The sequence below is a fragment of the Athene noctua genome, chromosome 5, assembly GCF_965140245.1.
Source record: "Athene noctua chromosome 5, bAthNoc1.hap1.1, whole genome shotgun sequence".
In the NCBI taxonomy this organism is placed as follows: Eukaryota; Metazoa; Chordata; class Aves; order Strigiformes; family Strigidae; genus Athene; species Athene noctua.
In genome coordinates this window covers 29,524,323-29,545,248 of record NC_134041.1, presented here as the reverse complement: position 1 = coordinate 29,545,248, position 20,926 = coordinate 29,524,323, and the positions used below count along the sequence as shown (strand labels likewise).

General features: G+C 39.7%; 1 protein-coding gene across 11 annotated transcripts in view; it reads left to right on the top strand.

Moving 5' to 3' along the window:
* Positions 1-20,926, top strand: part of PRRC2C (proline rich coiled-coil 2C) — a 76,091-nt gene that overhangs the window by 41,589 nt on the left and 13,576 nt on the right. For 6 of the 11 annotated variants that reach the window (XM_074906864.1, XM_074906865.1, XM_074906868.1 and 3 more), the window contains 12 exons: positions 69-277; positions 880-1,034; positions 1,488-1,830; positions 2,315-2,400; positions 3,389-3,577; positions 6,328-6,579; positions 11,718-11,807; positions 13,525-13,626; positions 17,731-17,947; positions 18,859-19,062; positions 19,740-19,861; positions 20,438-20,574. In XM_074906864.1, the coding sequence (XP_074762965.1) occupies positions 69-277; positions 880-1,034; positions 1,488-1,830; positions 2,315-2,400; positions 3,389-3,577; positions 6,328-6,579; positions 11,718-11,807; positions 13,525-13,626; positions 17,731-17,947; positions 18,859-19,062; positions 19,740-19,861; positions 20,438-20,574 (2,106 nt within the window). The remainder of the gene's footprint in view (positions 1-68; positions 278-879; positions 1,035-1,487; positions 1,831-2,314; positions 2,401-3,388; positions 3,578-6,327; positions 6,580-11,717; positions 11,808-13,524; positions 13,627-17,730; positions 17,948-18,858; positions 19,063-19,739; positions 19,862-20,437; positions 20,575-20,926) is intronic. The other 5 variants (XM_074906873.1, XM_074906869.1, XM_074906867.1 and 2 more) reach the window with 3 other exon arrangements.

Genomic DNA, 20,926 nt, shown 5'->3' with positions numbered 1-20,926 from the left:
GATTCTTAGCTTCTTCCTGAGTGTTCTCTGTGGCTGGTCATTAGTTTTCACAATTTTTTCTAATATAGGCCATTTGAAGAGCAGACAGCAACTGTGCCTGCTGTTGATCCCACCAATGGCAACTCATTACATCAGGAGGATGGAGGTGTTACTGCTACAGGACAAAAGAGCACCAAGGATGCAAGTGGCAAAAAGAGAGAAGAACCTAAGGCTGGTCCAAAGAAGCCTAAGGAAAAAGTGGATGCCTTGTCTCAATTTGATCTTAATAATTATGCAAGTATGTGTTGATAATACACTAACGAGAATTTGTAATCCTGCTAGCTCTGCTGCATATAGAGCTAGAAGTTTGAAAACTTAAAAAGGGGAGAGGTGATTTAACACCAGAATAACTGTATTTGAATATTGTTACTTTTGTCATATCTAATTAACAATGTGCATACCTCTAAAAGGTGGCAAATCTCACTTGTGTTTTTATGTATAGATAAGAACAATTTTGTTCTGTCATATAATCTTAACTCTTGTCATTTTACACCACATTCCGCCACACTAATAATTCACTTAACCTTCATAAGCAAAGGCAGTGGATATCACTGATAAGCTTACAGCTAATATCCGGAAAGGCTGTTCATGATTACATTTCGGTTCTTATTTCCTGGAGAGTCTGGTACAGGAACCTTCAGCTTTTTCAGTTCTTCAAGATTAACACCTTGTCTTCAAGCTCAGCAGCAAAGCACTTGTCAAGCAGAAGCTTACCTTTAATAAGGGCCACCATCTCTGTCTGTGGGGGAAATAGCTTCCACTCTGAAGCAGATTTTGGCTTGGTGCGCTGCATCTGAAGCCATTAAAACAGCAGCATCTATACCTTTCCTTTTTCTATAGGTGTTGTGATCATTGATGATCACCCTGAAGTGACAGTAGTTGAAGACTCCCAATCTAACTTGAATGATGATGGTTTCACAGAAGTGGTTTCTAAGAAGCAACAAAAACGCTTGCAAGATGAAGAGCGCAGAAAGAAGGAAGAACAAACAGTGCAGGTACAAGGCCAGCATTTATTGCAGGAAAGAGCTCCTTGCAGTGCTGGGAATGTTGTGAAGTGTGCAGAATCTTCCTTCCAAACAAACTATATTTCACCATATAAATATAACTAGATAGCTGTAATAATATTAAGATGTTCAGAATTAGTAAATTAATTTTCACTTAGTCATTTTAGGATTTTTAACTTCCTGATTGGGCACTGTTGGGGAGGTGGAACTGGCAAACTGAAACCACCCATCTTTCATACTATGATAAAGATTTATACTGCTGCTTGTATATTAGTTGATTGCAAGAGGAAAATGGATGAGAAATGCCTCTGTGGTTAAATGTGCTTAAGAAAATAAACTTCTTTAAAACAGGGTTAATGGGTTTTCTTTTTGCTGTTACACAATGTCCAATTGGTGTCCATACAGACTGTCAGCTATAAGAATAAAACTGGCTTTTGCTTACAGGTTTGGACCAAAAAAGGATCAAGCGAAAAAGGCAGAGGTCAGAATTCCAAGCTCCCTCCCAGATTTGCCAAAAAACAGCAGCAACAGGCAGCAGCTGCAGCTGCACAGCAGGCACAAGCTCAGGCACAAGCTCAGGCGCAGCCTCTGTGTACAACACAGACTCCAGGTCAGCCACAGGCGTCTGTTCAGCCACAAAACCAGGCTCCAGGAGGGACAACCAGCACAGAATACACAGTGTCAAGCAAAGTTCTGCAAAACACCCAGGCTCACAATGGTCTGGGAACAGACTTATGGGAAAACAAGGTGCCTCCTACAGCAGTTCTCAATGACATCTCCAAAAAATGTAAGTGGTGTCTTCAGTTTGTGGCAGGGGGCAAGCATTGTAGTTAGAGAATGACACTTGCCAGCTCTCTGTGTTGATATTTCTTTTCTACCTGCAGATGTATTTTCCACAGGGAATAGAGGGCAGCATTCCCAAGTGCAACGTTGTAACCTATGACTATCTCTGAAGAGAGATTTTTGCAGTGTGACATTACTCAGTATTTTATGCTGTTGTCTTGTTCTTCATTTACTATGAATAAGCAGCTGTCAGGCTGTCACTCCCTTCAGGAATACGTTTGTCGGGCTTGGTCATGCTTCCAGACATGATTGCCCCTCTTGAAATCAGCTAAATAGGTAGCATATTGTTAACTGCTGAATAAGTTAACAATGTCTTAATGCTTATTAATCAAGACATCTCTTATTTAATTTTCAGTTAATTGATAACTTCAGTTGAATGCATTTAGCAACATTGCGGGGGTTTTTAACATTATTCTCTTAATTGTTAGTGGGACCCATTAGCCCACCTCAGCCACCTTCGGTCAGTGCTTGGAACAAGCCTTTGACATCTTTTGGTTCAGCTACATCTCCAGAGGTAAGAATGAGGGGAAGAAGAGTAGCTGTATGTGAAGTTTATCCAGACTGTATCTCATTGGGATTGGGTACACATTATGCATTTATTCACGTGTGCACATACTTAATCTATGTGTAGAATTCCATGAAGTCAGGAGATAGTACACAAACGCAGGGTACAGGCTGGGGTTTTTATGATTGCAGCATGGAAAAACTGTCCTCTTATTAAAAACTCAGCTGTTCACAGATTCTGTTGATAGCTGTTATTCAGTGCATTTTTTAAAGTAAAAATACTGCCTAGTGTGCACGTGAACACTTGTGTATAGTTCAGTAATGTAGACAGAAACAGGATGTCTCCAAGGAACTAAATGTTTTTTGTGTCCCTTAAATCAGAAATGCAAAAACCAGTAGATGCTTTCTAACTGTATTAGCTCTACTTATCCCAGCAATTTGCATATCACTAAATTTTACTTGTAAAGTCCTGTGGCTTTGTTTCCTTGGTCTTTTTTGGTCGTAACTTTATTGTTTTAAACTGTAAGAATGTGACATAACTCTCTTGGGAAACCATTTGAACTGTATAAGGAGATCTGGAAATATTTTTAATTTCTTATTGTTCCTCCTGAATTGAACATTAAATTTTGAACATTAAATTTTGAACTTTCAGGAGAAGGTTGTGAACCCAAATCTGGTCACTTTGATAATGCACTTGTCCTTCTCCCCCTTCTCTACCAGTTCATTGTCTTCGTTTTGTTTACATATTTTTTCACTTTTTTCCCTTACTCTTGAGCTTGTATAAACAGTAAAAACTTGAGGAGAGGGAAGCAGACATTCATTTATTGCTTACTCTTGCAAATCTGTGGCAGTCACAAATAATGATTTTGCTGGCAGAAGGTGAATGTACCCTTCTAGTCATTTTCAGCTGAGCATATTTTGTGCTCTTTTCTGAACAAGTGGCATTGTACTGGACTGGAAATATTTTGAAATGCAATAAACGTTTACCTTTTAACTAGGGGACAAAGCCTGGGCAAGAAGGTGGAGTCGATCTTGGTATAGAAACTATTCAGTTTGGAGCCCCTGCTTCCAGTGGCAGTGACAATGAAGTTGGCCCTGTACTTTCTGAGAAGTCCACTGACAAGCTACCAGAACCAAAAGAGCAAAGACAGAAACAGCCTCGGGCTGGACCTATCAAAGCACAAAAGGTAAAAGGTCATATCTTCAGTACAAACTTTTAAACTTAAAGAATTTCAGCCAAAAAGAGGTTACAAATAATGGAATAGAATACTCATTCAGTTAGGACTAGGCCTGTAAAAATTGCATTCCCCTTTTGTATTTCCTAAAACAATCAACAAGTTGGTTCTTGGAGAGAAGATGGAGAATTCAGTTCAAGAAGCAAGTATAAGTAAGCAGCATCCTAGCCCAGCAGAGTTTGTCCATTGGTTATCTGTCTGGGACAAGGGATGTGGCTAGATCAGGGGTGAGATGATGGATTTGTAACTTTTTGGGGAGACTATGGATGTGGTAGAGCATTTTGGGTTTTAGTTTGGGGGTTTGAGTTTTCTCTTGAGCTTCCTTTGCTGAGGCTTTGGGAGCTGTTTGGTAGCAGATGTTCTGTTTTTGCCCCAGCTGTACCTCCAGTTTCAGTAGTTCTTTCTGCCACCGTGCCTGCCTTTCCCCTCTATAAATGGTGCGTGGTGCCCTTTTTAGTTTTGTAGTCAGATTACCAAGATGAGTAATAAATTGCAGGAAAAATGGTGTTTTGAGGAAAGGAAGGAATGTTAGAGCCACTGATTTGAAGTCTCAAATTCAAATGAACAGATGTCTGGATAATTAATTTTTTTGCAGCTAATCTAGGAAGACTGGATAGGTAATCAAACTTACCTTGGTTTTTAAAAAATGTGTATTGCTTGTCCTCCAGAGATTTAGGGGCTCCATTCAATCATCACCATCTTGTATTTCTATTGTTACCACTCATAAGGAGTAATACTTTCTCCTCCTGTCATTTAGATTACACTTAGTGATCCTTCATGTTAATAAAATGTGCTTTCTTGTTATTTCTACCTTCAGTGCATACTCATCTGTGCATCGCTAGCACTCAGCACCATCTTCTTACTCCCAGAAAGAGATGGTTATAGCAGATAAACTTGTCTGGTGACTTAGAGCCAGCTGTTTTAGTCCCTCTTGATGTCTGAGATTTGGCAGCAGTTCCGATGTAATTAAAGCCCTTTTGTCTTTACAGAAGACTGGGTGTTTCTTTGTGTTGGCTGTGTTTGGGTTTTGGGGTTTTGTTTTTGTTTTTAAAAAGTGAAATTTGAAAGTGCAGTCACATGTAGAATGAATTTAACTTCTGCTACATGAGGCAATCTGGGTATGCTGCAGTTCATGGTTTTTACTGCAAAATGTAAATCCCATACAGCAGAGATATATGCAGTAGTTAATATTGCTGGTGAATTTTAGTAATCTAGCACACTCATAACCCATATCTCAGATACAGTAGCAGCATGCCTAAAAATGCCCTTGTGAAATCACTTAAAGATACCGAACTCCAATGTTAAATATATATAGACAGTCTACTTTACACTGTAGAAAGTTCCTTTTTTCTACTTGGTTATAGCTCTCAAGACTCCTGTAGATTTTGTTGAAAGACAGATGTGTGACTAAATGGTGACTTTGTTGATTAACATTTTTGTGTGCTCTTCTGAATGAGAGGGCTGTAATCCTTTAACTGTCTTGATGACAAAGAAACCCCAACAAACAAACAATTCCTACACACCCACCATCCCCATGGTGATATTGTTTGCTATAAAGCCTAAATATAAACATGTTCAGGATTGGAGGTTAGTATTGTTGAACTAACATTGGCAGAGGACTGTACTTGAAACAAAGCAATTTACCTTTCCAAGTGTGACCTTAAAGTGTCTGGAAGAATTTCTGCTTCTGTAAACTGTTAGAGCAAAAAATATTTGGGTTGAGGTGGGTCTTATGTTCCTAATTTGCTGCATTGCAGAGCTGAGACATTGCTTCTACTGTTTTCTTCCTTCCCTCTAAAAGCTAGTCTCCGTTGGCCTCCTGAGGGTACCAAATACCTTTGGGAAACTCCACCCTCCCTGGAGCCCAAAGGCATTGTATTGTAAAGAGTCTTCATCTACTTCTGAAACAGTTGGTTTGTATTTATAGAGACAATACCAGCAGCTTCTGTCTTTCCCTATCAAAGCTTAAGGCATAGGATTTTAAGTACTGCCTTCAAGGAATTTCTGTGCAGTTCTGTAGTGAAATGGGCTGAGTAGTCTCAGCTGGAAAGGATATGCCTATTTAAACAGCAGAGCATTCAGGTCCACTGAGGTCCTTCATTCTGCTTTAATTCAGCTGCACAAAAAGGAACTACTGAATTGCAGCAGTTATTCCAGCTGTGGTGTCCATGATATAAGACAACACTTGTGTGTAGGTGTTTTATTTTGTATGGATATCCCTTTAGCACTCAATTCCTAGGGGAAAAATGCTGCCAACATCCACATATCAAGATACCTTCAAATGAAGGTGGAGTCTTCTGATTTCCTGGGGCCCTGTAAAATCCTGATTCTCTGAAAATTAAAATAACCTGTATGTATACGAAGTCTTACAGTGGCTTCTATACTTTTGTGCTTCTCTTGTAAGCAGAGTCAAGCTGGCTTTGTTCTGTAGGTTTTAATTGGATCTTATTGTAGTTGAACTCTACTACTTCACATAAAACACATATTGCTTGAAAACAATGATTTAGATTCCTGATGTTCAAAATGAATGCATTTCATGTATGTATTGCTAACTTAGTCTCAAATGATTTATCTGTTAGAAAATGTTTACCCTTCAGGAAAGCTTTGTTAGATTTAAACAAAATTATTCTAAGCATGTAAGAACATTCTTGTGGGATAGGACATGGGGGTAAGACATAACTGACAAGTTAACACTAACTTAGCTTCCAGACTTGAGTCCGGTAGAGAACAAAGAGTATAAACCTGGTCCTATTGGGAAAGAACGTTCATTAAAGAACAGGAAGGTGAAGGATGCCCAACAGGGAGAGCCTGAGGGACAGGAGAAGCCATCTCCCACCTCTGTCAGAAGTCCAGAGCCTGTCACCACAAAGGAAACCAAAGCAACAAGTGAACTGAGCACGGAAATAGGAACAATGATATCTGTGTCTGCTCCAGAATTTGGAACAAACACAAAGGTAAGAAAAATACTGACAAATTAATGAGCACTATATGTAAAATATGATTACAATGATGTAATGGACACTTGGTTGCCTGCTGGTGGTGTTTACCTGGACAGCAAAGCCCAATGAATAGCAGATATGAAACATATCGGTACTGCTTGAATTAAACAGCTCTCCAGAAGTGGTATGGAGACGTGTTGTTTGTCATACCCTTGTACAGAGATCAGCTTGGAAGGTTTTAAACTTTCTTGCTGCCTTCTGAATGTGAAAACTCTGTCCTGAGCCTTGCTGTGAAGAGTGGCACTGGAGCCTGATATAGCCAGATTCTGTAAGCTCAGATATGACATATATACAAGATGAGTGCTTAACTTTCAGCAGAGAACTCAAGTAGAGTGTGCAATCGTTGGCTGAATGCATGGATGACCTGAAGCTGTGGATTAAGTGCTGTTCTGTGAAAAAAGAAATCTCCAAACTAGGAATATGCTAAAACATTGGATAAGGCTCGTTCAGTTTGCTTAAAGGATCTGTATGTCAGCTTCTATTAGCTTGGATATTGTTAGGGTAGCCCTTGCATGTTGAGGGCTCGTCATAGTTGTTTGCGTGGAACTCCCCTGACTCCTCTGTAACTGCTCAACAATGAGATGGTGACTTGCTGTCAGGGTTCATTTTTCTGCAGCTCAGTTCTTAGCTGTGGTGCATTGATAGCACTGGCTGAAAAACATCCATAGAGATTCTCTCCTTTTTGCTTAAGGACTGGTGTGCAGACTGCCATCACTATGGCAGCATTGTATCTTGAGCAAGAACTATGGTTGTCATCTCTTGAATGTAAAAAAACCCGTGCAATGTGTAGCTACTAGTTAGACCTGCTTTGGTAAAGGAAGAGTATTTCTTTACTATGTTTGTAAAGCAGTTTTGTGAGTTTAGACTCAAGTTTGTTTCATGCTGTCCCAGTCTTCCTTTTCCTAGTCTTAAGCAGAAATTTTCTGATGTGATTTAGGAAAACTGATCCTCTGCAAAGGTTGCGTTAATAGTTGAAGAATCTGAAATGCAGATCACTCACAATTTCTTTGTCACCCGCATTTGGAGGCGGGGGGTGGGGGTGGGGTGGTGGAGATTATTGTGGTAGTTTTTTGCCAAGGTGTCAGGCAACCAGAAGATACTATCTCAATCAAGTGGTGTAACCAAGCAAGTGATAAGGAGGGTATTTGTGTCCAACATGGTAGCTGCAAACTTGATTTTTGAATGGAATGGCAAATACATAAGAAAATTAAGTGCTGGGATTTCTCATCCTTCCTGGCAGTTTCCATCTTGTAAGTAGATGTGAATGGTTTATGTTGATACCAGAAACAGATGAAGTGCCTTTCTTGTATGCAGAATCAGAAGTGTAGAGCCATAAGCACCAGCTTGTTCAAGTATCTGGTAGGAAGGCTGTTTTTGTCATGTGCTTTTTCACTGTCTTTTCAAGCTCCTGTGACCAGAGCTCAAGATGAGCGGAGATGCTTCTTTTAAGTGACATACAGAATAGGAAACATATCTTTGTTGATCAGGTTAACTAGATAGTACAACAGCTCCACTAAAATCAGCATCATTTTCTCTCCACAATTTTATTTTTAAAGTCTGAGATTTTCAAAAGGGAAGTCCAGAATTTGTGCCTTTCTGGCCATAGTTAAACATGGGTTGCCAAGATTCTTTGAACTACCACACTATTAAAGCACCAAGCTTCTGTCTTCTGGAGGGAGGACCAGAGAGAAAAGAAACCTTCCAGTTTGTACTGGATATGAAAATTCCCAATAATTTCTTCATGAAGTGATTGTTAATAGAAGCATTGAATGATAGGCCTAAATATTCCTGTTTCAGCAGTTCCAGGTTTGCTTTTGAATTCCTTTTGTCATGAATAGTTCACAGGGCATCAGTAAATTTGTTTTCTAGGAAAGAGGTGGTAATACTTTATATTTAATTCTATGGAAGTTGAACCAACAACCTGCAGACTTACTGGATAAGATAAGCTTCATCTGGATCTTGCAAGAATAAACCAGTCTTGCTACTTTTTAAAGTGGCTTCTAAAATGAGTTCAAATACTGCTCCATCCTTGGATTTCCTGTAGTGATCTGTATTGTAACTGCTTTCTCTTGCCTTTGTTTTTTTTCCATTGCTCATTAGTGAGGGAAGAAGTAGTGACATCTTTAATCTGTTGTTTCAGTGTCAAGTGTTGCAGTTTTACAAACCTAAATGATTTCCCTTTTGACACCCTTTAATATCCTACTCAGAGCCTACTGCTGAGCTTCCAGAAAAGCACACTTTCTTCAGTGTATTTGGCAATTTAAATGTCTGTAAAAGTCAAGCCAGGTGTCCTTCTTCAGAAGCAGAAGTTTTGTAAGAGTACCCATCTATCCCAAAACAAACATATTAATTAAGAGCATGTGCATTAATAAAATACTGTTTTACCTTAGAAACTGTATAAATAGAAATCATACTGATGAGATGCTTAAGTTTAGAACATAATTATAATGCTCTGAGGCAACTGCAGCTGTTTTTCTTGGATTCTGCAGTATTTTTGGAGTAAAGGTGATCTGATGGTGTAAGTCTGAATCGGGTAAGACACCCCTTGCCTTTCCCCACCCTACCATTTCTATAAAGTTTTGAAGCTTTCAAATCACAGGAGTGATCATTACCTGGTTGTGGACATGGCAGTGAAACGTTTGCACAGGTAGTTGATAACAGCTATGTTAGAGATGATGTCTGAAAGGACACAGGCTGTACTTGAGAATAAATTTTCACTTCTGACAACCTCTCTGGTTTAAGTGATTTATGTAAATCAGGAACAAGTCAAATAGCTAATTAATCCCATATGTACCCTGATCCTGTACAGCAAGGTCAGCTCTGAGGTCTGCCTTGTCCTTTTGTTCATAAAGTTACTTCAGATTTTGTGATCTCTTCTTTTTGGACAGAGTAGGTAGTTGTTAAAATGCTTCCGTGTTCTTTCTTCAGGTATAAATAACTTGTAGATAACTCCAAAAAAGCATGTACAGCTTTTTTCTCTTGCTGCTATTATTACAGTTAGTAGTTTATAATAAAGTAATCTGTATCTTCGGTAAAACAGTTGTATAGGAGAATCCCTTTAATTGAATTACAAAAGCTTATGGTGATAAGCTATCTCAAACAAAGAGTCTTAGACTTAATGTACTGTTAAATGAAGGATGATGGTTAACCTACAGTTCATGGAGTGATGTTCATACGGCTGAAGCATTGTCTTACCTGCATGTTCAGCGTGTAACTCATCCTCGTAGGATGTTTTAGCATTGCATATACACTTTTAAGGGCATCAGAGCTGATATGGTGGCTTGGTTTGAATTCTAGTGAAAAAGCATTTCTGTGCTGTTAAGTTTCCAAAGGGAGAAGGCTAGCAACAGTCTTCATCTGATTTCTTTTATAAGGAATTTTAGTGCTGAGACCCTGTAAAATTTGCATCCAAACCTTGAAGGAATTTTTATAATGTTATATTAAAAATTTCCTCTTTCTTTTGCAGTAAAGCATCTTAAAAAAACAAGAAGCCAGTTAATTACAGTAGAAGGACTTTGTGGTTAAAGCAACCTATTGTGCTTGGTTGCCTTGTTCTACCCAAATTAAGGTTGCCTATTGGAATCACATAGAAATGTGCAACTTGCAGTTTTATAGTTTGGATTGTGGGAAACATTGTGTACATCATATTTAGCCAGTTTAACAAGTAAAGGAAATAACAGAGAAAATAGTTGTCTGTTTCCTTTGTGAATACAAAAATAAGTCAATGTGCACAGTGTCCTCTGTTGCCCCATTATGGTGTAGCTTGTTCTAGTCTTTTACCAAAATAAGCTCATCCTTTTAAAGAAGATTCTTTGTTATTTGCCAGTTAGCATCTTAATGCTTTAATTGCTCTTTTAGGAGACATTGCCATAGCCTTGAGGAGTAAATTGAGTGTGTGCTTTTTCAGTAGCTTATCATACCAGTTGGATGCAATTAAACAAGCATTATGTGGCATGTGCCTTCAAAATCATTATGTATTGGCAAGTCCAGGCACTCATCAGCAGTTCTGCTGCTAATCTGTCCTTCAGTTTCTTCTTGGTGTTTGGTTCTGTAAAAATAATAGAGCCTTTTCTGGGCTTCGGACAGGTAAAGCTTTGGAGTTTGCAGTGCTTGCTAGAGAATGAATCTTGGCTAATTCCGGGTCACACCATTTATCTGACAAAGTCTCTGGGTCAGGTTCTCATAACACCTGTTTGCCTGTCCAAAATACTCTTTGGAGATATCTAGTGACAAGAACTAAAAAACAGTGCTCATGCCTTCACAGAAGTACCAGTGCCTTGTTTGTCCATTAAAGGCCGTTCTCCAGAGAGCCGGCAGTGTTATCAATGAGACACTTTCATCAGGTGGTTTATACCTACAACTGCAATAGTCACTGGCTATAGCTAGGTCCATGAAAGTGGACCTTGTTCATTGAGCACCTTAAGGTCCACCTAAGTGACAAATAAGCTTCAGGGAAAGCCTCTGAGTAGACTGGAAACTTCAGTCCTTTTCTTCATTGAAATCACTGCCCAGTGCAGAAATCAGGAGATACAGGCTTCACCATCCAGAGAAACTGAGTCTTGTGACTATCAGAGATAAGACTCAAAGAAAATTGTTTTGCAAATAGCAATGCATTCCTGTGTGTTCTTTTTAATCTGGAGGGTTTACCCAAGAAACTTCTGTATTTATTTAAAGCTACAGAAAGCTTTAGGCCAACGTATTTTAATTTTTAAATAGGCTAGAAGTCCTACAGGTGGCTACAGCATCTTGCATGGTAAATGGTAATTGGTTACACCACCACAGTTCAATATGTCTAGTGCCCAGGCAGTACATCGCTCTGTATATTCTTGCTTTACAGACTGTATTTTGACTTGTTTCCAGGTGTATGTTGTGAGGTCATGACGCAAACTGTAATCTCCCAAGAATTCTTTTGACCTCAGTAGCAATTCGGCAGTAAGGATTGCTGGACATACCTTCTAAGCAAAAACTGATGCAAAATTCTAAGCTTCTGTTGCTTGGTGAACTCCTCCTGTAGAAAGGCTGACATCTGTCCAAGAAATTTAAATCTATTTTAGGTAAGGGAGATATTTTAATGGAATTATTTTTCTTCACAGGAGTCTGTAACAGACTACACTACACCTTCTTCTCATCCTAACACAGTGGCTACTAGCAGTACAAAAATGGAGGAGACTTTGGTGACAAACGTAAGTCTATTGCAGTGATCATCTTGACTTTGAAGACAAGAAAATATTTTCACACCTTTTAAAGCACAAAGTAGCGCCTTCAGTAAACAAGTCACTAGGGTTTCTTTCATGTTAACTAGCTGTGCATTATCCAGTAATCTTACTCTGAAGGACTTTTTGGTTTGAGTATCTACTCTGGAATTCTTCAGGTATTTTCTTGTCTTTTGAACAACCACAACGAACTAAAGAGCACAAAGTGGAGAACATGTTACTAGGGACAATTCTAAAAAAGCAAAGGTAGGCGTAATGAGGGTGTGTACTCTCAGCAGCAGTTGGGACTTGAACCTGATACTAGTAGTAAAGATCTGTAGGTGAGTTTGAAGAAAGGCTTTTACAGACAAAGCAATTTTGAACTGTAGCCTGAAATCACAGCAACTGCATGTAAACGGATCAGCTTAATGGTTTCTGAAAGCAGACAGCAGCCTTACAGTTCTTCAGTTGCTATGGAGATGTTTGCAGTCCTCATAAAATCAATGATCCTGACTGAGTGTGGTGTAGCATTTAAGAGGACCAGCTGGGTTGTGACTTGTGAAATCAGGTTTGTCTTGAGTGTGTTGGCATGTCAGGGAGCTTCAATCTTGTGATTTTTGTTGTTTGAGGAGCAGAAATAGAATTATCTCAGAGTTAATTGTTGATTGGGAGAAGAAAGAATTGTGCAGTAGGATCTCTGTTTTTTCTGAAGATGTCTTGTGAATTCCATCTAAGAAATGCTTTTCAGTGTACTGCAGCATCCTTTAATGTGATTTTGAAGCAACACTGGTTGAACTTGCTCTCCTGATGGATTTTCTGGTGGTGGTGTGGTTTCTGTCATTGGTGGTTAGTGTGGAAGACTGAATGCTTTTGTGTTAATTAGTTTATGCTCCGCTGTGGCATTCTGGAGTTGGATTTCCAGCACAGGAAATAGGGCCTCCTGGCCACAAAGGATCTGTGCTGTCATCTGCTTCAAAGCTTCAGTATCTGTGTCTATTGGATTAGCCTGATCTTATCCAGTGGAAGTCTATTAGCTGTGCTCTGAATGGAGAAAGGAATGGTTAGAAGTAATAGACTGGCCACTGCAGTATTTTTGGTACATTTCATTTAAAACTTCTAGGAACTCAATCAGGGTTTTCTTAGTCAAAGATAGCAATAGTTTATCAAAAGATAGAAATAGTTTTTTCCTTAAGTTTCACATCTTTCATCTTTTGAGAGAGAAGATAACTGAATTCAGTTATTGGATGGCAAATCTGTTTTGGTTTGTTTCATGGTCCTGTGACTTTGGAGGTTTATAGCTTCCTCTTGCAGAACCTGCATCTCAGAACTCAAGGTCATGAAGCCCCATGTACTGTATTGGTACAAAAGGGGACAGACTTGGCTTGGGAAGAATTTTTGCATATCAGTAAACTGAAATCATGTTTTAAAGTAAATCCCAAAGCAGAAAATTGGTATTTGTTTGTGCAGAAGACATGGATACTTTAGAACCTTAGTCTTCAGCCTCTTAAAGAGAAATGAGAAGCATCTCAGCACCTGCTGAATGGCCTTTCCCGCCTACCAAATTTTCACCTTGTTTTATCAAAATCTCCCTGCCAAATGCTCAAGCCTTGAAGAAATTGTAGCTCACTTAATGAAGCTTGAGCTTTGCTTTTCTGGGGCTTTTGTAGTAGACGTAGTTCGAATGTGATGTGTGTTGCCTGCCTTTCAGGTGCCCCTGCCCCACACCCTTCCCCTCCCTAGGAGGGAGACTCTACAACAGAGCTCCAGCCTAACTCCAGTTTCTCCCGCTACCGTCGACCTCACCCTCAAGGTATGTACCACATCCCTCTAAGGGTCGTTTTCTTGCATGCAGGGGAAAAAGTTAATGGAGAACTTGCTGGTGAACCTTTTTTTTAGAGCCTTCCTTTGTTTCCTCTGCTGAACTGCTTTTGCATATAAATGGATGGCTGAAACACAAGACTCTATCAAAGGATGCATTTAAATTATAAATCTCTAACCCCGTTTTGCATTAACACTTGGCATCTCAACCAATCTTGGCTCCCACTGCCCTGAAAAAAAAGACCCTAGCATTTTAGCATTGTACTGTAGTGTTCATGACAAACCATCAGAATCTGACTGAGGTTTTTCTAGAGTTTAGCTTGAAGTAGGTTGCCTGTTTTGGTAGTAAAGGCTGTAGGGATTGCTTGGTAAGCTGAGCTTGATTTCGTAGCTGTTAAGATTTTGGTGCAGTGATAATGTGGTTTTGAGTTGGCTCAAGTTCTAAATAATGAAATGTAGATGGTGTCTTGATGTCTATGAAGCGCAGTTTGATCAGTTAGTCAGAACTTGTGTTGTTGTGTTATAAACGTTGTTCTCTGCTCTCCATTGAAGAGTAAGCGTGTAGAATATTTTGAATGGTGTTTTCCCATTTTGTTGGATTTTGGACTGTGTGTCTTGTATAACTCACTAACACAGAGTTGGGCTATAGCTTTGCTACTGTATCTTTAGAAGTTTTTGGTTTGTCTTTTTTTTTTGGTGTGCTAGATCTGCTTTGTGATTATGACTGCAGGTGACTGAACCAGTAGAAATTTTGTTGCTGCTTCTAGTATTAAGGAACAGTGATGTTTGACCTTAGTTGCTTTAAATTTTTGAAAGAAGTAGTGAAACTAGGGATTGGATGCAGAACTAACACTTTGGAGAAACTTGCTTATCAATCCCAGTGAGACTTGCATCTCACTGGCATGGTTTGACACCTGCTTGCTTGTGTTCTCTACAGATGATAGTTATTAATGATCTCTTGTTGAGTCTTTGCTTTTCTTTTGTTAACACTTTTTATTTCCTGAAAAAAATGTAACATCACTTTAAAACAATAGACCAGCAAAAATGGGGAGAGGGCTGGAGGAGGGACAAGTAATTTCACAAAAAACCTGGTTTTCTGTTGCATTTTTCTGCAATAAATTACCATAATCTGACTTTCTGGCGCCTGGAAGTGTTTTTCTAAAATAGTAGTCTCTTAACTGTTCAGCAGCTGGATATCTGATTCACATGTAATACAGGTAGGAATGTTACTTTAGCATGAAGCTGCAAAGAATGTGACACTGCTCAGTTAAAGCAAACTTTGGCGTTTGTCGTTCATCCTGCAGTTTTTTTCTGCTGTGCTGGTGTCCGTGATTTGATTGCTTTCTCAGTGGATGATAGATCTTGGATATGTGCTAAGCAAATATGTCAAGGATCCATGTTTCGAGGCTACCTTGAAGAACACTCTGACTAAAATCTGAATGGAAAGGCATATGGAAGCAGCTTTGTCTCTAATTTCTCTATTCCAGACACTGGAGCTCTGCCTCCTTTTGCAAATGCTGAAGGCATTTCAAAGCTGCTTTTGAAGCATGCACTTGAGACTGTCTCTTTCACAACAGGCCTTCTGGTCCAGACAGAGCGGGGTTGCTCTTCATCATCCTTTTCAATATAATCCTTGCTTCTTTTAAAAGATACTTTTGGAGCAGCAGAAAGGAAAGCATTTCCTTCCTTCTCTTAAAAGAACAAAATCTCCAGACTCTACTTCCATAAAGGAATAATCCTTGCAGCTGCTCTTTCCCCTGTCCCCTTTCACAGATGGCTGTCTGCGAGGAGACTTGGCAGGGGAACTCAGCCACAATTGTTCCCACTACCTGGCATCATTTTGCCAGAGTGTAGGTATAAGGTGCTTATATGGGAAGGCTTGCTGGGATCTCCCATTCCCTTGGAGTAACTGCTAAAGACACCTTTACTAAGGCAGACATCCTCTTAAGCACATAGCTGATAGGGTTATTGGTAGGTAAGGAGCTGAGCATAAGAAAGTCCAAAGCAATCTCAAACTAAGCTGCCTGGCCCTCTTCCATGTTCCAGGGTTCCATCTAAAATTCCTGTGTAGGCATCTGGTCCAGAATCTGACATGTTTTGACTTTCTGATCACTTAAACTTTGGCGTAGTTAAGGATATGCACATGGATATTTGTCTCCAGTTAAGTTTTTGGGTACTTGGTGAAGAGAACCCTCAAGCAACCATGATATCCAGCTTGTGCTCTCCTTTTTCCCCGTAAGCAAGCAGTGAAATTACAGCGTTTTCCCCTGCCTCACTTAATATAAAATCTCTTACTCCTTCATATCTGGTTTGTAGATGGTGCTGCATAGGCACTCCTAGACTGCCAGTCTCTCGCACATCTTTTTTGTGGTTTAAGAAGTTAGAGATTATTAAGAAGCACTCTAAAAGCAAAGCTGCTAGAAAACTCAGGACTCTGTTATATGCCCTTTATTGCAAACTGGAAGACAAAATGCAGTATGTAGACTCTGCCTTTTGCTATTAGTTTCTCTGGGCCATCATGAAGCTCACTGAACATAGTAGAAGCTTCTACACCTGCTCTATTCAGACATTCTCAGGTAGTTCTTCATTCTTTGTTAGTACAAATGCAGTACAGGATTGTTACCCTGTCTTACCAGACCCTGTGGTGTTCACAAAGGAGTGTGTAGTCTTACCTATACTCTGTCTTAAGCAAAATACTGTCCAGCAGATTAATAATAAATTTTTAAGTTTGCCCTGTGTGCAAGAATCAGAACCCATTTGGAGGAAAATGTTGTGGAGGGGAAACTGAGAGTAATTGCTGGGGAAGATGATCTCGAAAATCGGTGACTTACCTCCAAACAATGTGAAGAGTAACAAAACTTCCCTCCTCACCATTTACTCTCAAGGAATTACAGAACTCCACTTTCCACATGGGTGTGTACTGATCACCTGTTACCCATTTCTTTCAGTATTGCTTTGCTTTTCTTGTCATTTCTGAAGCATCTAGATGAATAACCTAAGTCATGTTTTGTCTGTCCTGATTGTGCCTAACTCATGAAAAACAGGGTAGGCAGAAAATGACTTTCAGAGACTGTAAGTCCCAATTTAGGGGGTTCTGTTGATCCAGGCAGTAAGATCAGATTTGTTGGTGAATATATATTTGCCCTTTTACATATACCATTAAAACCAGCACCTGGTCTTGAGAAGCTTAGTCTGCCAGATGAGCAGTTTCAGTCTATGGCATCCAGCTCTGCTAGCAAAATCTTTGTTTCATATGGGGACAGCTGAAGATTGTAGAGAAGTCCATGGACTGTATTTGAGCCTTTAAATTACTTACTGAGTGTAGTCTGAACATTATTATTTCTTTTTCAGTAGTCCCTCAAAAGTGCTTCAGTTCAGATTTGGCATTGTGTGTCTAATGTAGCAATAATTAGATTGTTATTGGCTGCAGTAAAACCATAGGTCTTTTCACTTTTGGTGGAAGATAACTGTGTATAAAATTTAAATTGAAGCTTCATCTTCCTTGCTGTGCAAGACTTAAACTCATAATAAGAGGAGCATGAAGCATTTTTAGCATTAATGTAAAGCAGTGCGCACCAGCTGTGTTAGCTTGTGAGTGCTTCTTGAACAGCAGTTGCTTTGGAAATCTAAACTTGACTACTCTCGTATTTACTGAAGTGTGCATTAGATATTTTTGGTGATCACTCATAGTGGATGATTTACCAAGAAAACAAGGGGCTGTTTCATTTAAATGGCCCAGAAAACTTGTAAGTGAAGGACTTCATGGAAATATTTAGAGGGGGTTTTTTTTACATTTCTTTTGCTCACTGTGTCTTTTGCTCTTCATGTCAAACAAAACCAAGCCAAATTAGTGTGAGTGAATTCTCTTTTGAGCATTGAATGTTAAGATGAACTATGCACGCGTGCAGTTGGAACAGATTAGAAGCTCCAACTTAAGGCTGTATGCTTTTTGCATGAACAGAGTTGCACGATTATGGTGACTTAAGAGGCTCGCATGAAGCCTGAATTGCCTTTTGAACTAAAAAGAACCGTGAAAAGACTGTTTGACTAATTGAAACTTCCTAATAGATGAGGAAATTTGTTTTCTTTTAAATAGATGGAGTCTGCACGAAAAGCATGGGAAAATTCCCCAAACATGGGGGAGAAGAGTTCGCCAGTGACCTCAGCAGCATCTCCTATTGCTGGTGGCAGCAGCAGCGGCAGCAGCAGCAGCAGCAACACTGGGCCAAGCAGTGGTACTTACAGCTCTTTCTCTAGTGCATCAATGCCTCCTATTCCTGTGGCCTCAGTTACACCAACAACTTCGCTATCAGGTACCACATGTCAAGATTGTAGTATTCTGTTGTATTGTTCCTCAGTTACATTAGATTCTCTTTAGAATTATGTTTAATGCAAAGCTAACAGGAGTTTTGTACTAGTATGAAATGTCAGATCTGAACAGCAGTTTCCCAGATACCTTTTAATTTACAAGGGAAATACTTCACCTGTTTCATTTCAGTCAGCTGAAAAGAATAAGATGACATCTCTGACTATGCTACTTATATGGACTTGAAAGAGGAGGTAAACTTCTCCTATTGGCTGCCTTATTGGTTTCATTTTGTTCAGCTGAAAGAAGGCAAGCAAGCACATTTTGGAGGAGATGGTAGTTCTGATACCCAGCTAACTGCAGTCTTAATTTCATTTGTGCTCTTGCTTTGGGAGCTTTGACAGCTCATACTAAAGCCCCTTCGTACTAGCAGAGCATATGTCCAGCCGCTCTTCACAAGCAGTGCTGGTTTCCATCTTGGTTCTTTGCAGCAAACAAAAGATGCTATATCTGATTAAATCTTCACACCTTGGAGTATTAGAATGTGTGCCCAAATCTCAGCTGAAGTGTGTGAGACACCTTTGTTGGGACACTGGCTCTCAGTCATGAGAGGCACAACCACTGTATGTTGCAATATTTTGTTGCGTAACTAACCAAAAGGTCTACTTCAGTATTTTTTTATGCTCCTGTACTTGAGAAGGGAGATGTATTACAGTTGCAGCACTTCCTGTAGTGAACTTAACAGAATTATCCTTCCGTCCATCTGATGTTGATGGAAGAAGCTGCATTAGGTGTCCGTGTCCTTTATCAGTTGTGACTCTGCTTGTGTAGCTGTCCCAAAACTTTGACCACTGAAAGATGAGGCTTTGAAATATCTTTAGCTGTTTTATGATGTATCAGTTGCTTCTCTCCTCCTAGGAGCTGGAACATACACCACCTCTTCACTGAGTACGAAGACTGCAAGCACCTCAGACCCTCCTAATATATGTAAAGTGAAACCACAGCAGTTGCAGACAAGCAGCCTAGCTTCTGCCAGTCACTTTTCCCAGCTGAGCTGCATGCCATCTCTTATTGCTCAGCAACAGCAAAGTCCCCAGGTCTATGTGTCTCAGTCTGCAGCAGGTAATAGTGTTCGTGGCTGAGAAGCTGAGTCTGCTTTTTTGGAATTCTGAAGCTGGAGAGTTGAATTCAGTTCTGGTTTTATCACCAGATAGAGACAGAATGATGGAGAGCTTTCTGTAAGCAAATGCTCCGTAATTGTGTCTTACTCTAAATATGCAAGTTTCTGTCAGTAAGTATAAAGATAACGCTGTGTTAGTTTGAGGAAAGTAAATTTGAATCTCTTGATGTATCATTTTCTGTTGCAGAATTGTAAATCACTATTTAAGACCAAGAATGATTTAGTCTTGACTTCTTCCTTAAAGTGCTACAATAGTTTAGAGTCCTGACATTTTCCTTTAAAGAAAACCCTACATATAGTTAATGCAAATTACATGACAGTATAGCATGTTCTTCCCCTTCCTTCACCCAAATGCCTGTTTTGGCCAGAATCTGTTGCTCGTCCCCCAAGAATTGCATGGGACTGAAGATGCATACACAAGACTGATATATTCTGGGGGTGAATTGGAAGATACTGAAGTTGGCTAAGCACCCAGCTTTTCAGTTTCTTCTCCCAGTCTCTCTGATAGCTGTCACACTGGGAAGTACTGGGAGTGGTTGCATCTTAACTCTTGATGTTTCTAACATTTCTAGCAGGGAGATGTTTGGAATCAGGTACTAATTGTATTGCTCTTCCTGAGGTACTGCAGCTCAAATCCCAGCATTTTACATGGATACAAGTCATCTGTTCAACACCCAACATGCGCGTTTGGCACCACCTTCTCTGGCCCAGCAGCAAGGCTTTCAACCAGGGCTTTCTCAGGTAGTTGGGGATTTAATTTTTTTGCCCTCCCTGTCCATATTGCCTTTAAAGCTCTACTAATGAGCTAATGGGAGCAGGAGAGAGTGGGACTAAAGATTCTGCAATACTGAGGTCATGTCTGCCCTTGCCATTGCATTCTGGTGCATGCAAGCAGTGTTTGGTCTCTGCTGGTCCTGAGAGTAAAAGCATTTATCATGAAAGCTGAGAGAATGAGCTTTCACTCAAAAACATACTTTATGTAAAAGTACGTATTCACAGGAGATGTTTATGTGGCCATGTTAGTGCAGGCTTATTCAACTTCTGTAAAAAAAAAATTGTCTGCAATCTTGTGCAGTTGCTTTGTATGCAAATCTAAATAATTCATTCGGTTTCTGCTGGTTATTTGCAAGGAAAAGTGTAAAATTGAACTAGAAAGTAATTTTCTGAATGGGAGCAGTACCAGCTCTACAAGCAGTCTTGGGATATGACATTCTTTTTTTATTTTTTCTAATGTTACACAAATCCTGGCATACATATAACTAGCTTTTCTATGTGACTTTTGTCCTTGGATGTTTAATGGTCTCTTTTTTTATGCAGCCTGCTTCAGTTCAGCAGATCCCCATCCCCATCTATGCACCCCTGCAAGGACAGCATCAAGCTCAGCTGAGTTTAGGAGCAGCACCAGCTGTTTCACAAGCCCAAGAGTTGTTCAACTCTTCCTTGCAACCTTATAGGTAGGTAGCGTATGCAAATCTCTTTGGGTTTTGAGTAGCAGAGAACTTGCTTCCCTACAGACTTGGGTTCGTTGCTCAATAGTTGCCTCATCTTCCTGTTTTCCCCAAAAATCTTTCGTCTGTTTGGCTGAGAACTGTCTATGCAGATTGTCTGGCTAGTCTGTATATGTATATGTAGTTGTGAAATTGTGTATTCAAAAATTATGTATTATATTTATATCTTCAGGAAACCAGGCTAAAAAAGCTGAAAACAACAGTCTTCCATACTAAGAGAACAGAAAAAGAGTCTGTCCCTTTAATTCAATAATTTGTTCTTTTTTAATCAAACCAACATTGGAGTCTTGAAATGCTT